Source organism: Eschscholzia californica, unplaced genomic scaffold (genome assembly GCF_041429995.1).
Source record: "Eschscholzia californica isolate CP2 unplaced genomic scaffold, dmEscCali1.0.p SCAF_1, whole genome shotgun sequence".
Lineage (NCBI taxonomy): Eukaryota > Viridiplantae > Streptophyta > Magnoliopsida > Ranunculales > Papaveraceae > Eschscholzia > Eschscholzia californica.
The window spans coordinates 52,734,071-52,749,159 of NW_028238198.1; the positions used below are offsets into that span (position 1 = coordinate 52,734,071).

Genomic DNA, 15,089 nt, shown 5'->3' on the forward strand with positions numbered 1-15,089 from the left:
TTCTTCATAAGAAATAGGAGTTACTCAAATTGGTGATAATGGAGGTGGGATTTTGACATTAGTGGAGATAATTGAAGAATGTTGGATTTGTATCATGGTTGGGCCCATTTGGGTGATTCCTTGGTGGGGCCCATTACCATCTTATAATTAATTGAGAGTGAGCCTCTCCCACTCACTACTAGTCAAGACTATACGTCTTCTAGTTAGCACATGGGTGGGGTCCACCTTTAAAGGGAAGATGGCATTCAACGCTTTCTTTCTTTACACAATTAAAGTCCCACATCTTCCAACTAGTGAAACTAAAGGTGCCTTATAATTAGGTTCTTGATAACTCATTGTAAAGCACATGGTAGAGTAGAGAAGGCTCCCATAAGCGCGCGCACACATGTGAGGCATTTGGGCTTTTAACCATTTGGGCTCTTTGGCTATTTGGGTTCTTTGGCTATTTGGGCTATTTGGGTTTATGGGCCTTTAGGCCGTGGCCCGTGAGCCCGAGTGCCCTGGAACCCGTCAACTCGGATGCTTGTGAAAAACTCTTTTGCCACGAAGAGTAGTTTCACTTAAACTCGGATTTTGACTAAGTCGGTGGAATTAACCCAATCAGTGTTTGAGTATATCTCTAACTGATTTCGTAGGGTTAATCCAATTAGTTTCCGAGTTTATCTCCAACTCTCTTAACTTCTCTACCACGTTTCCTAGGCGGTTAGGGTTTTCTCAGAGGCTATATATACTGGCCAAAATCAAGAGAGAAAACACACAACTCAATTCGGCTATTTTCCTCTCTCTGTTTGCTCAAGCTTCGAGTTCTGCAATCTCCATTACTTTGTCTGTCAGTGCAGACAGAGGCGGTAAGCTGTGGTCAATCCTTGGGGAGTGAACGGAAACAGTCATTTGCACCAAGGTTACTCCGAAATCACTTTCAAGGCAGTGGCCTTCATACCACGACACAACGAAGAAAGTTATTATTTTTCGATTAATCCATTAATCTACCCAATATTTCCAACAATTTGAAAGTGATTTTCTGATCAATGACTGCTGTTAATCTCAAAACCCTACCTGACATGTCAAAGATGATCCCTCTTAATGGAACTAACTACAAGAGGTGGTCACAAAAGCTGCTTATCTTCTTTGAACAACTCAAAGTTGATTACATTCTGTTCAAATATTTATCTGTTGGTTCTTCAATCGACATCCATATTACCCCTGTTAAGGATAGGTCTTCTACTTCGAACGGTGATGTTGTCAAACAACAGAAAAACAACAAAATCGTTCGAGAACATCTGTTGAATCATATGGACAACAAGTTATTCGACTTGCTTGTAAACTACAAATCTGCTAAGGATATTCGGGATACACTTGAAAAGAAATATGGAGCTGATGACGCTGGGAGGAAGAAGTACATCGTGGGAAAGTGGTTGCAGTTCCAGATCAAGGATGATTCCCCAATCATGGATCGGGTTCATGTCTATGAGAACCTGGTTGCAGAAATACTTGCTGAAGATATAAAGATGTGTGAAATCCTTCAACCTAATGTTCTGCTAGAGAAGTTTTCCAAATCGTGGAGTGACTACCGAAACCATCTGAAGCACAAGAAGAAGGACATGTCCCTTCATAAGCTGATCAGTCACATGAGGACTGAAGAGGCTAATCGCCTTAAGGATAAGTTTGCTAACCTCTATTTGAATTCTTCTACTGCTAACTTGGTTGAATTTGTTCCCTCTGAAAACAAATACAGGTTAAAAACTAATAAGAAGAAGAAGAAGTCTGGAAAGAGTAAGACAGGAGGAGTCAAGTCCAACTCAAAGATTGAGAAATCGAAGGGTCTCTGCTATGTCTGTGGAAAATCAGGACATAAGGCATACTAGTGCAACCAGAGGAAGGACCAACGCTCAAACGCTGTTGTACTGAATGTTGCTGAGTCTGAAGAGATCATTGCTGCAGTAGCTGAGACTTGTCTGGTGGAAAGAAAATAGAAGTAGGTGCTAGACACAGGAGCTTCCAGGCATATGTGTGCAAACAGAGAGATGTTTCAGACCTTCCAGGAGATGAACGATGGATCCAACGTCTATATGGACAACTCTGCAAAAGTTGGAATTATGGGCAAAGGAAAGGTTCTTCTGAAACTCACCTCTGAAAAGAATCTGTCTCTGAATGATGTTCTCTACGTACCTACCCTAAGGAAGAATCTGATCTCGGGATCTCTTCTCAACAGAGCTGGTTTAAAATTAGTCTTTGGGTCTGATAAAATTGTGATCTCTAAGAATGGAGTCTTTGTTGGGAAGGGATATTTGAGTGGGGGGCTTTTTGTAGTGAACGTCGATCCGAAAATTAATAAGTTCTGCTTATATCGTTGACTTTTCTAATTTATGGCATGGTAGATTATGACACATTAATTACGCTTCTATTAAGAAACTTAAAGAGAATGGAATCATTAGTGCAGCCGATCTTGATGATTACACTAGATGTCCCATATGTGTAGGAGCTAAACACGCGAAACTGTCCTTTAAGAATGTCACAAACAGAACGACAGAACTTTTAGAACTAATACACTCAGACTTAGCTGACTTCAGACACCTAGCTAGCATAAGAGGTATGAGATACTACATTACCTTCATAGATGACTACTCTAGGTACACGAATGTTTAGCTCCTGAGGTCGAAGGATGAAGCTGAAGAAGCTTTTCTGAATTATAAGGCTGAAGTAGAAAACCAACTAGACAGAAAAATAAAGAGGTTTAGGTCTAACAGGGGAGGAGAGTATAACTCTAACACCCTTAAATCCTTCTGTGAAAAACATGGAATTATCCATGAATTTAGTGCTCCGTAAACGCCACAACAGAATGGTGTGGCTGAGGGGAAAAATAGGATACTTAAAAACATGATGAACGCCATGCTTCTAAGCTCAGGCTTACCCGATGAACTGTTGGGGGAGGCGATCTTATTTGCCTACCACATACTCAAAAGAGTACCTCACAAATGGCTAGACAGAACACCTTACGAACTCTGGAAAGGTTATGCACCTAATCTGAAATTTCTAAGAGTATGGGGGTGTCTGGACAAAGTGGCTATACCTGACTTTAGGAAAGTTAGTGTCGGATCAAAGACAGTTGATTCTGTATTTATTGGTTATGCTCAAAACAGTGCAGCATATAGATTCATGTTATTGGAAGATGAAACAATAATAGAATCTAGAGATGCTGAATTCTTTGAGCATGAGTTTCCTTTGAAACTACCTGTTGGAAATATTCACATGAATGATTCGTCACTTACTAACTTACCCATACATGAAGAAGTGCATAATAGTATGCTTCCATCTAGTTCCACCACTGATAGTGTAGAAGATGAAACAGAACTTAGGAAAAGTAAGAGACGTAGGATAGAGAAAACTTTTGGCCCCGATTTCATTACTGTTTTTCTATCTAAAGGTGTAGACTGGCTTAACGATCAGTTTGTATCTAGTTTCTTAATTGAGACTGATCCTAAGACTTATCATGAAGCCATAACTGCAGCATATGCAAGCTTATAGAAAGAGGCCATAAAAAGTGAGCTAGACTCTATCCTTGTCAATCACATGTGGGAGCTGGCAGACTTACCTAAAGGGTGTAAACCCATTAGCAGTAAGTTGATCTTTAAGAAAAAGATGAGGTCAGATGGGACCATAGATAAGTATAAAGCCAGACTGGTGATCAGAGGAGAGAGGGACTTAACTACTTTGACACCTATTCTCCAGTGACTAAAATCACCACAATTAGGTCTTATTGTGTTAGATGCCATGCATGACCTGGTAATACATCAAATGGATGTTAAAACAACCTTCCTGAATGGAGATTAGATGAGGAGATTTATATGTCTCAACCAGAGGGATTTGTGATCCCTGGTCAAGAGAACAAGGTACGTAGACTGAAGAAGTCCCTCTATGGTCTAAAACAGGAACCTAAGAAATGATATAAGAAATTCGATGATACAATGCTGAGCAACGACTTCACTGTGAATAACTCAGACTCATGTGTATATTCTAAACAGTGTAAGTCTGGATATTGATGATGCATAAAATGTTCATCCATTAACTAAAGACTCAAGAGTCAAGATCAGACCTGAAGTCTCTTGGAACGATTCGGCTTGAGGCAGCAGGACAGCTAAACACCTGACGGTCCACCATACGTTCCCCAAACTGGGAGGTCGGCCGAAAGAAATCAGCTCTGCACAAAACGCCCTTGGCATGGATAGATCAGCCTTGGGATCTCAAATGGGGTCTCTACACGTTCGACCCATATCTTACGCCCAGAATTGGGGAGATATCAGCGTTGCGCGACCTAATAATTTAATCCCGGAATTTCTAGAAAGATCTCAGTCGGCCTCACATCTTGAAGTGTTTAAGCCCGATTGGACTCCACGCATCTATAAGAGGAAACTTCTCCTTTAAAGTCTATCACTCCGGCAAGATATATACAAAGTATCCTTAAACTTAGGAACTATCACTTATCAAAGATCGGGGATAGACTCGAAGAGAAACCCTAGATACGCAAAAGAGGCAACTTCCCTTACGATTTGACGGCCACCGCCTCAGCAACCGCCACTAATCACAGTCGGCCTAACTTCTCCTATAAAAGGCCCCCCACTTCGTCCTTCACAGGACACGGTCTCTTCACTCCAGAAAGATCACCCCATACTCAGAGTTCTCACAACTCGACCCCCAAAAGGATCGATCAACATTCATTCTTTTACTGCAAAGAGCACCCTGACTGTCTTGAGCGTCGGAGCGGTTTTCAAACCCTTTGCAGGTTTTCCCCCCTCGGGAACAGACGAACAGGAACAAGGAGCAAGGAGCTGGAGCAATGGAGCAAGGAGCTGGAGCAAAGGAGCAAGGAGCTGGAGGGATGGAGCAGAGCAGAGCAGAGAAGCAGAGCTGAACAGAGGAATCTCTCCTCTCCAAACAGAATATACCATCATAACGGAGGTTGTCATGCATCAACTTCCTTTTTCATGCTGATTTAACTGGGAGCCAATTTTCGGCATCAACATTTGGCGTTAGAAGGAGGGGATCTCTCCAGTAAGACTCGGTAACCCGAACCTCATTCAACATCTTTTTAAACTAACCATATCACACAGGAAAGCACGATGCCAGAACTTGAAGCGGTCACCGACCCAACACCAGAGGAGCTTCTTCCGCAAAAACAGGCAACCGGGGGCGAAGCAACGGCGGAAGAACAAATCAAAGAGGAGGAAGAGAAAACAGCAGACCTGACAGTGACCGTGCAGATCGGGGAAAAGGCCAACGAAGTAACCAACGTCGGAAATACCCTGAACGAAAGCGAGAAGGTAGAACTGATCACCTTCCTGAGGGCACATCGCCACATCTTTGCCTTTGGAACCGATGAGGTGCCCGGGATAGACCCCGGGATCATCACCCACAAACTAAACATTAGAGAAGGAAGCAAGCCAGTAAAACAAAAGAAAAGGAATTTCTCGGCAGACAAGCAGGCTGAGATAGTCGAACAGGTCGAAAAACTCCTAGCGTCAGGAATAATAAGGGAAGCTCGAGTAAATTTGACCCTTCACTAAGGTCTCAAGGAAAAGTCCTAGTCACACTTGCTGATGTCGAAAATTGGCTCCCGGCTAAATCAGCATGAAAAAGGGAGTTGATGCATGACAGCCTCCGTTATGATGGTATTTTCTGTTATGAGAGGAGAGATTCCTCTGTTCAGCTATGCTCCGCTGCTCTGCTCCGCTACTCTGCTCCGCTACTCTGCTCCGCTACTCTGCTCCGCTACTCAGCTCCGCTCCTCTGCTCTGCTTCTCTGCTCCTTGCTTCTTACCTCAGCTCCTGACTCCTTGCTCCAGCTCTTGATTCCTTGCTCCTATTCGTCTGTTCCCAAAGGGGAAAACCTGCAAAGGGTTCGAAAACCGCTCCAACGCTCAAGACAGTCGGGTGCTCTTTGCAATAAAAGAATGAATATTGATTGATCCTTTTGGAGGGCGAGTTATGAGAACTCTGTTTTTGGGGGTGGTCCTTCTGGTATGAAGAGATCTTATTTTTAGGAGAGAGGGTGTGTTTGTTCTCCAGATATCGTGTCCTTTGAAGGACGATGTTGGGGGCCTTTTATAGGCAAAGGTAGGCCGACTGCCCTCAATGGCGGTTGTGAGGCGGTTGCTGTTAAATCGTAATAGAAGTTACCTCTTTCGTGTATCTAGGGTTTCTTTTCGAGTCTATCCTGGATCTTTGATAAGGGAAAGTTCCAAAGTTCAAGGATACTTTGTTGATATCTTGCCGGAGTGATAAACTCTAAAGGAGAAGTTTCCTCCTTTAGATACGCGGAGTCCAATCGGGCTTAAACACTTCAAGATGTGTAACCGACTGAGATCTTTCTGGAAAGTCCGGGATTAAGTCATTAGGTCGCGCAGCGCTGATGTCTTCCCAGTTCTGGGCGTAAGACATGGGCCAAACCTGTGAAGACCCCCCTTGTTCCTTTAGAGATCCCAGGGCTGATCTATCCATGCCGAGGGCATTTTGTGCAAAGCTGGTTTCTTCTGGCCGACCTCCCAGTTAGGGGAATGTGTGGTGGACCATCAAGTGTTTTAGCTGTCCTGCTGCCTTAAGTTGAGTCGTTCCAAGAGACTTCTGGTCTAATCTTTGACTCTTCAGACGTTAGTTAACGTCTGGACATTTTATGCATCATCAACACTGATCGGCTCAAGCCGGCAAATGAGGTAGCTCCGGTAGCTACGGCTGCGACCCAAGGCCTTGCAAGTAGAAGTCCTAGTTATACTTAAACTCTTTACTCGAGTAAAACGGGGTCCTTGAGGATCCCCAAGGAGAAGTCCTAGTTAAACTACAACCCTGGCAAAGGTGACCGGGGGTATAAGGAGAAGTCCTCGCGAAACTATTCATGCTTAAAATGAGGAAGTCAGCCGTGGTAGCTAAGGCAACGACCAGGGGCAAGGGGGGAGTCCCGGCGAAAACTAGTCGAGCTCAAGCCGACAAAACCAGCTCTAGTAGCGAAAGCCACGACCAGAGGTCTAAGGAGAAGTCCTAGTGAAACTAGTCGTGCTCAAGCCGACGAAACCAGCTCTGGTAGTGAAAGCCACGACCAGAGGTCTAAGGAGAAGTCCTAGTGAAACTAGTCGTGCTCAAGCCGGCGAAACCAGCTCTTGCAGCGAAAGCCACGACCAGAGGTCTAAGGAGATGTCCTAGCTAAACTAGTCGTGCTCAAGCCGACGAATCCAGCTCTGGTAGCGAAAGCCACGACCAGAGGTCTAAGGAGAAGTCCTAGTGAAACTAGTCGTGCTCAAGCCGACGAAACCATCTCTGGAAGTCCAAGCTACGACCAGAGGATTAAGGAAAAATGTTAAGACCAAGCTAATACAAACAGCCCTGGGAGCGATAGCCATGATCAGGGGCATAAGTTAGGTCCGAAAATCACTATGATTTGCAGAGCCACGCTAACTTGGGTTCTATTTCGCAGAGGGAAATAGTAAGCCCAGGGCATGCTAGACTAGGTCTGAAATTATTTCTCTTGCAGGTGCAATCATTCGGAGCATGCATAGTACATACAAAGAAAAAAACCAGGAAAATGCGGTTCGACGGCAAGCTTTAGTCGCCAGAAGAAGAAGAAGGAGGACCGCCAATATCAACCGAAACCGTTATCATCACGGCCAAAAGGCGGCCACCCCCACGACGAAGAACTAGAAATCCCACAGCAGAAAAGAGAGCAGGTTCAGAAGTGTTGGTAGTACGAGTTAGAGAATGAACCAAAGGATAGAGTGGTCTGGATGAACTAAGGGTGGAAAGATGATCATCGTCTAGTAGATCAGAAGGACGGAGAACATCGATGAAACCCTCACCAGCCACCTCCATGCAGAGGTGGTCAATTGAAGAATCGTTATAGTTCAGAACCATATAGAAAGCAACTCTAACGTCACTACCAGGAAGAGTTCCGCTAACCATTAGAAGAGATATAGTGAGATACAGAGGTGTTATACATGTCTCCATGCTTATTTATAGGATGGAGAGGCCACAATAAATAGGGCACGACCAACAAAGGGTCGCGACGGGGTCGCGACGAACAGTCACAGTTAACAAATAGGGAGTCAACAGACTTCAATATGGAGGATAAAAAGAGACACAGAGGCATAAGGAGAAAAAGGTAATTCTTTATTAATTCATAATAAGGATCTATCACAGAAGAAATTACTGGAAAGGACACCTTAAACCACCACTGGCGCTAGGGTCTATTACAGAAGAAATTACAAAAGCCCCAATTGTTGAGGGAAAGGAAAACAGATAAAAAAACATGAGCGACTGCAAAAGAGTCGTCATGGAGTTTGAGAGAAGAAAAGATGAAAGGCTATCAGGTACTCCTTTCCAAAGGCGCAGCCAAGGCCAGAAGACCACCAAGGACGAAGAAGCTCATTGGACATCATCATCTTGTCCTGAGCATCTAAGCTGGAGGAAGTACTAGCGATCCTTACCCTCCTTCGGGCTCAAACAAAACGACGCGTGAGGTTATCACGACCATTATGAAGGAACCCATTTTTTATCACGGTCATTATGAAGAAACATTCCTCAAAGCAGGCACTCGATATAAACTCGAACAGAGGCCTCATCTCAAATCCTTGATGAGAACGGAAGGAAGTTGTGAAGCAACGTCAAAGGGGAAAATCTCTCAAACCGTTTTTCAAACTTTTAGTAATGAAAAGTTGAAAGGCCAAAGCAGGCTATTTATAGCCAAAGAACCCCCTCGAGGAATGAAGAAGGATCATTAAAAGCAAAGACCAAACACATCTCGGAAAACAGTCAACAGAATAATGACTGAGAGACTGAACGACTCAAGAACAACGGTTACCAATGAAAGCTCAACGGGCTTCGAGGAAACGTGTTTCGTCCACCAAGCACAACGTTCCTCACGTCTGCGCATGATGAAACAGTTTATCGTGTGAAGTAACCCAAAAGATCAGCGCCGGAAATGCGCGATCAGAGAATCAAGTCTATGACGTCACAAAATCACGCATGGAGAAAATATTGATTGCTATAGCAGAAGACGAAACGTGTCTTGGAATAATAAACCACACGTCAGAACAAGAACACAGCTGGGCTGGCTCTGGCAAAAATAGCGCTCCATGAGAGAGGATCTCCACTTAGCAGATACCAATCCGCTCTGATATATCAGCAAAGAGACCGAGCACTACGAAACACCCCAGGTCCAGGTAAGACCTAAAGAGTTTCTCGATACAACTCTGGGACAGGTAATACCCTCGACTTCAGGCCTTCAAATAAAGTAAAAAAAAACACGAGTTACGTCTACTCCTTAGTCTCTTTACTTTTAACTAAGGAGTGGCGGGACTCATGATGATGCATAAAATGTTCATCCATTGACTAACGACCGAAGAGTCAAGATCAGACTTGAAGTTTCTTGGAACGATTCGGCTTGAGGCAGCAGGACAGCTAAACACCTGACGGTCCACCATACGTTCCCCTAACTGGGAGGTCGGCCGGAAGAAATCAGCTCTGCACTAAACGCTCTTGGCATGGATAGATCAGACCTGGGATCTCAAATAGAACAAGGGGGTCTCTACAGGTTCGACCCATATCTTACGCCCAGAACTGGGGAGATATCAGCGCTGCACGACCTAATGACTTAATCCCGGACTTTCCAGAAAGATCTCAGTCGGCCTCACATCTTGAAGTGTTTAAGCCCGATTGGACTCCACGCATCTATAAGAGGAAACTTCTCCTTTAAAGTCTATCACTCCGGAAAGATATATACAAAGTATCCTTGAACGTAGGAACTATCACTTATCAAAGATTCGGGATAGACTCGAAGAGAAGCCCTAGATACGCAAAAGAGGCAACTTCTCTTACGGTTTGACGGCCACCGCCTCAGCAACCGCCACTAATCACAGTCGGCCTAACTGAAGGAGTTGAAGGAGATGTCCTTCGACCAAGGTGACAATGCAAACAATTTGTCGGATAGGACAATTGATGTGGAAGATCATCAAGTCCGATTGATTTAGGGATCGTAGAGTTGTAGCTAGAGACCAACTACGATCGTCGAATTACGAAGTAATTCGCGGCTAACTTCGATCGGATCCTACAACGGGTTACACATAAGAGTGACAAATTGATCTAGGATATGACTAGTGGGAGTGAGATTTAATCATGGGAGTGTCCCATAAACATATCTCACAGGCCTAAAAAGGAATTAGGCAAAGATAGTACAAAAAGGCCAAAAACAGGGTTTTGGGCCTAGACCGGTTCGGGTACTTCTAGGACTCGTATTGGGCTGAATTTTGGAGGGTTAGTTGCTGATATAATAAAAATTATATCTGCCAATTTTCGTGGTGTTTGGACACCTCCTCCTTAGGGAATTTAGAAAATACCAATAGTTGCTATTTTCGACTATTTGCCTAAATCTTATTCTAAAGGGTGTTTTAGGAAACCTAAAAGGAGGTGGATTCTTATTAGGGTTCTATATAAACACTCTTAGGACAGAGAATAAGGTGTGGAATTTCTCTCTAAGCTTTCTTACTCTACCACATCAAGTAGAGAGGAGAAAGTGAGCTAATTCCCATTACTATCTATCTAGTTAAAGAAGAAGGTGTTCTTCTTTCCAACCACCATTGGTGTGCTAGCTATACAACAAGGTGGGAGATCAAATTGATTGCTCGTGTCCCAAGTAGAGGAGCTACGTTTGAAGCTCTTGGTCTTCTTTAATCAATTCAACTAGTTCGAGGGAAAAGCGATTAAGGTAATCTACTATCTCCATTAGTTTAATTACTAGTTTTGCATGATGATCTTGGGGATATTAGTGTTAGACATTAGATGTCGTTATCCGCTATAAACACTAGTATAAGGGTATAAATCCCTACAGTGGCGTCAGAGCCTCTTGCAATTAACTAGTACTTGCTAAGAATCGAACTAATTCATATATGATATGCTTGATAGTTTGAAAATTGAGTTTATAAAAGTATTTTAAAAGGTGTTTTAAAAGTATTTTAAACTCATAATTTGATGGGATTCAATAAATTTTCAAATTGAGGATCAAATTGATGATGGAAAGTGTTTTAAAAACTCAATTTGATTGAATTTTGGTCTAATCCATGCTTGATTAAGTTGATAGTTATGTTTAAAAGTTTTTTTAAAAAAAACATAAGAATTTGATTGATTTTGAATGGGATTCAAGAATTTTTTAAATAGATTTCAAAATTTGTTCTTGAAAGAGTTTCGAAAACCTAGATTTTGATCCAAAATTGGTTTGATTAAGAGTTGTTTTTAAGTTTTGGAAACTTTTGAAAAACAAAAATTTGGAATTTTAGAAGTGTTCTAAAAAGAGTTGTTTTGAGTTTAGGAAACTCCCAATACAAATTTGGAAAATTTTAAAAAGTTTCTAAAAGTTTTAAAAGAATTTTAGAAGTGTTCTAAAAGGAATTTCAAAATTTTAGAAAAGCCTTAAAATTGGAAAATAGCAACTTAGAGTTGCATAAGAAAAAAAAAAATTTTTAGAAACTAGGGTTTTGAAAAACCCTAGTGTCCGGCCAGGAAGCTTCCTGGCCGGACCGGAAGCTCCTGGACGCGTCCAGAGCAGCTGCAACCAGAAGCTCCTGGACGCGTCTTCTGGACGCGTCTAGAGCAGCTACTGGGGACGCGTCTTGGAGACGCGTCCAGGTCGCGTCTAGGACGCGATCAGTAACTGCAAGGGAGCTTCCTGGACGCGTCTGAGACGCGTCCAGAGCTTTCAACCAGACGCGTCTTGGAGATGCGTCTAGGAGGTTCTGGGTGTCTCGGACTAGGTCCGAGACACCTAGTGCTGGTCCGGTCCAGCACCAGACACGTCTAGGACGCGTCTGGTACATGGACTAGCGTCCTGGCTCCGGCCAGGACGAGACCAGGCCTTGATAGGCCTCGGCCAGGACATGCCGGCCCTATGGGCCGTGCTATGTCCGGACCTTGTCCGAGCCCTTTTGTGGGCTTGAGCCGGGACTTGTCTAGGACTTGTCCCGGGTTTTTTCGAGGCTTTTCGGACCACGAAAAGGGACCATCATTCGAGTGGGAGTTTTTGCCAAAATTTCTTCCGATTCCAACCAAATAATTCCAAAATTAATCCGGGCCATCCAGAAGGCCAAAACGGATTTCTCTTTAAATTGATTTATGAAATCATTAAGAATCGAACCAATATTTTTTCCGAAATTGACCCCGGCTTTCAGAACCCGAAACGGAGTTTTCTTAAAGATGATTTTAGAAATCATAAAAGATAAAACCGGAACGCACCATTAGTTGAATTCTTCGAATTTAGACTTAAGGTCCGTAATGTGACATGTGATGTCAACAAAAGTATCTCCCAAGATAATCATGCATATATAATTCTTAGCCTTGATATATTATATGAATGCATGTGATGTGAATGCGGGAAACTAGTATGGTCATAGATTTATTTCTATATTCTTGTTTTAAGCACGGATGGGTGCATGCTTTGTAATTAATTTTAATTTCAAGTTTATACGATCTGCGAATCGTTAGAGTCTTGTAATTAGAGTTTAGGGTCTATGAGTCCATTGAAGAAACTCGAGGATGAAATCCAAAGGCGAGTGAGAGAAATCAATGGAGGTTCAAAGATGGCGATCTAAGACGAACCAAAAGGCGAAACAAGAAGAAAACCAAAGGAGATTAGATCTTCTAGGTTAGGGGCCATACTAGAATCCATGTCTGCTTGATTTACTTTCTCGCGCGCATTTACTTACTTATTTACGCTTTATGTCGTGGATGTTAGTTAGGCTAAATAGTTCACTATAACAAACGCCAGACTAGCGTAAAAGTCCCCAAAACGTAATCTTGAGTAATCGCCTATCCAGATTAAGACACTCGTTGCGCCCTTGTTCGAGGAAGGTGGGTCGGCCTTCGCAGAGTACCTCCTCTACCTTGGGACAATGCGGGTAGGTCTATAGAAGAGGCCTACACGTCTAAATGGTTCTACTCAACGAGATCAGCAAGAGAGTCTTGGATACTCGAGGCAAAAGGATAGATTAGTCATTCATTAATGAAATCTATCAACCAAGAGTCATAAGGTATGATCAGTGAAGTAGTTCACTCACCCGGAACGACGGAGTCAAAGGGTAGGGCCTTCGTCCGCTTTACTCCGAAGAACTGAGATCTTGGAATCACTTATTCAATCGGGGACGATTTTTATTGAATAATGTGGGAAAACTAAGTTTTTCAAAACGATAACGAGTTTTAAAACTTTGTCATTTCTTTATGTAGAATTAAGATGACACATGAAAACGGTTCAACTTTAATCACACCTAAGGGAGGTGTTGATCCACTACCTAGAATGGAAGAATGAATCCGAGAATAGTTCTCAGATTCAAAAGGAAAGCTTACTAGAATACCCAATCCCAATGTTGACTCATACCGAAGAAGGTCAAAAGCCATTTGCAAGCAATCTTATAACATTCTCTTTGGAAGAGTAATGGATGCTAGCATAACCATTAAGACAAACTGAGGAAGAATTTCCCACAGAAGTCATAAATGGAGAGGTACGAGACCTCCAAGGCAATCTGAAAGTCATCCTAACGGAAGACAACAGAATACATCTATCACCCAATTCAATATCGATTGAACAAAGATAGATAAAACCTTAGATGAGTCACTCAGGTTGTTACGAACAAACTGAGCAGAACATACGGGAATATCCAGTCTAAGAAAGGTTCTTGAGATTTGGTACAAAGAATCTAAGAAAGAGCTCTTGAGATTCAAAAAGGCAAAGGATCAGTCAAGTGAGACAAACATTTGATCAAAGAAAAGCAGTTGCCGAGTACATGATCAAGAGTATTTCTCATTACTGTGAATGTTTCCAAACAATGGCTAGACCATTCAAGAGGAAACTACCCTTAGCACCTGGAGGACATAAGGAATGGAATTACGAATTCCGATTCCAACATCCTTGTTAACAAAGTTAAAAACAAGTATCGTAAAATTTCTTCATCAGGTATTTTATACCGGATGTACGGCTCGGTAAAGCTCAAGGAAATCACATACTTGACTAAAAGAAGTAAAGATCCAAGAGGGAGCAGAAGCAGTAATGCTAAGGATGCTGAAAGGGATCAAAGTCTTCTTTTAGACACTGATCTAGCTTAGAACTTAATAGTGATTATTTTGTTCTTCTAGAAACGTCTGATGTTTTAAACCAGTGGTAAAATTAACTGAAGGTTAACATTGATAATGGCTAAAATCAAGAGATTCAAACTCATTAAACTTCAGCATTGTCAATTAGGTCTTAAGGACTAAATTGACAAAGTTACCCATTTTAAAGGGCATAGAGACTAGTAATCTATTAGGACTCATACAGTGTTATGCAAACCTATAAGTTTACTTGCAGAAGCTAACGAGAGCTACTCCAATATGTACGCTGATAACTTCATGAAGTATGGAAACGTACAAATCATAAAGTATAAGTCAAAATGTTTGAAAGGTTCAAACAAAGTACAAACCGAAGTAAAGAATCATTTTGACAAGAGAGTTTAAGTCATCCGATTAGATTGGAGTGGTAAAAACTTGAGTCAAACATTTGATAACCATCAAAGGAGTTGAGAAGCCGATTCCCAACTCGCTCCATGGAACACATCTGTGGGATGGTGGATTCAGTGGGAGTAATCGAACATTGCTATGCATGATTCGATCAAAGATGGGTTTAAGCCAGTCTTCCGAATATTTTGGGATATAGTCTAGACACGATTGTTTTCACACTTAACCTATTCCGTCTAAAGCTAAAACTTGTAAAAATGTTACAAAACTAGCTAATATCTTACGCAATTTCTTTTAGAAGAAATTTGGGCTTCTTCCACAACCAATCAAGAGAACAAAGTGTTTGTTGCTCATGATAGTATTCTTCTAGTAATTAGCACACCTAGTAGTCTGGGAGAAAAGTACTAATTATTACAAGAATAAGTGGGAGAAAAGTACAAGTCGATTTAATTCGATCATGAGAAAAATCATGGAGGGTCATGAAGAACAATCATGAAACTTGTACAAGACGATTAAATTCGACCAAGAGCAACAAACTGCGGCTCCTCGGAAAAGGAAAGGTTAAAGATATGATC

The 15,089-nt window shown here is 42.2% G+C and overlaps 1 protein-coding gene across 1 annotated transcript; it reads left to right on the top strand.

Moving 5' to 3' along the window:
* Positions 1 to 1,028: 1,028 nt before the first annotated feature.
* Positions 1,029 to 1,865, top strand: LOC147567571 (uncharacterized). The gene has a single exon (XM_086657444.1). It carries the CDS (start codon positions 1,029 to 1,031, stop codon positions 1,863 to 1,865), a length of 837 nt encoding a protein of 278 aa, XP_086513570.1.
* Positions 1,866 to 15,089: the final 13,224 nt, after the last annotated feature.

What these genes read in the sequence shown, in the direction of transcription:
- LOC147567571 (XM_086657444.1), top strand. Translation starts at nt 1,029, where the DNA reads ATGACTGCTGTTAATCTCAAAACCCTACCTGACATGTCAAAGATGATC.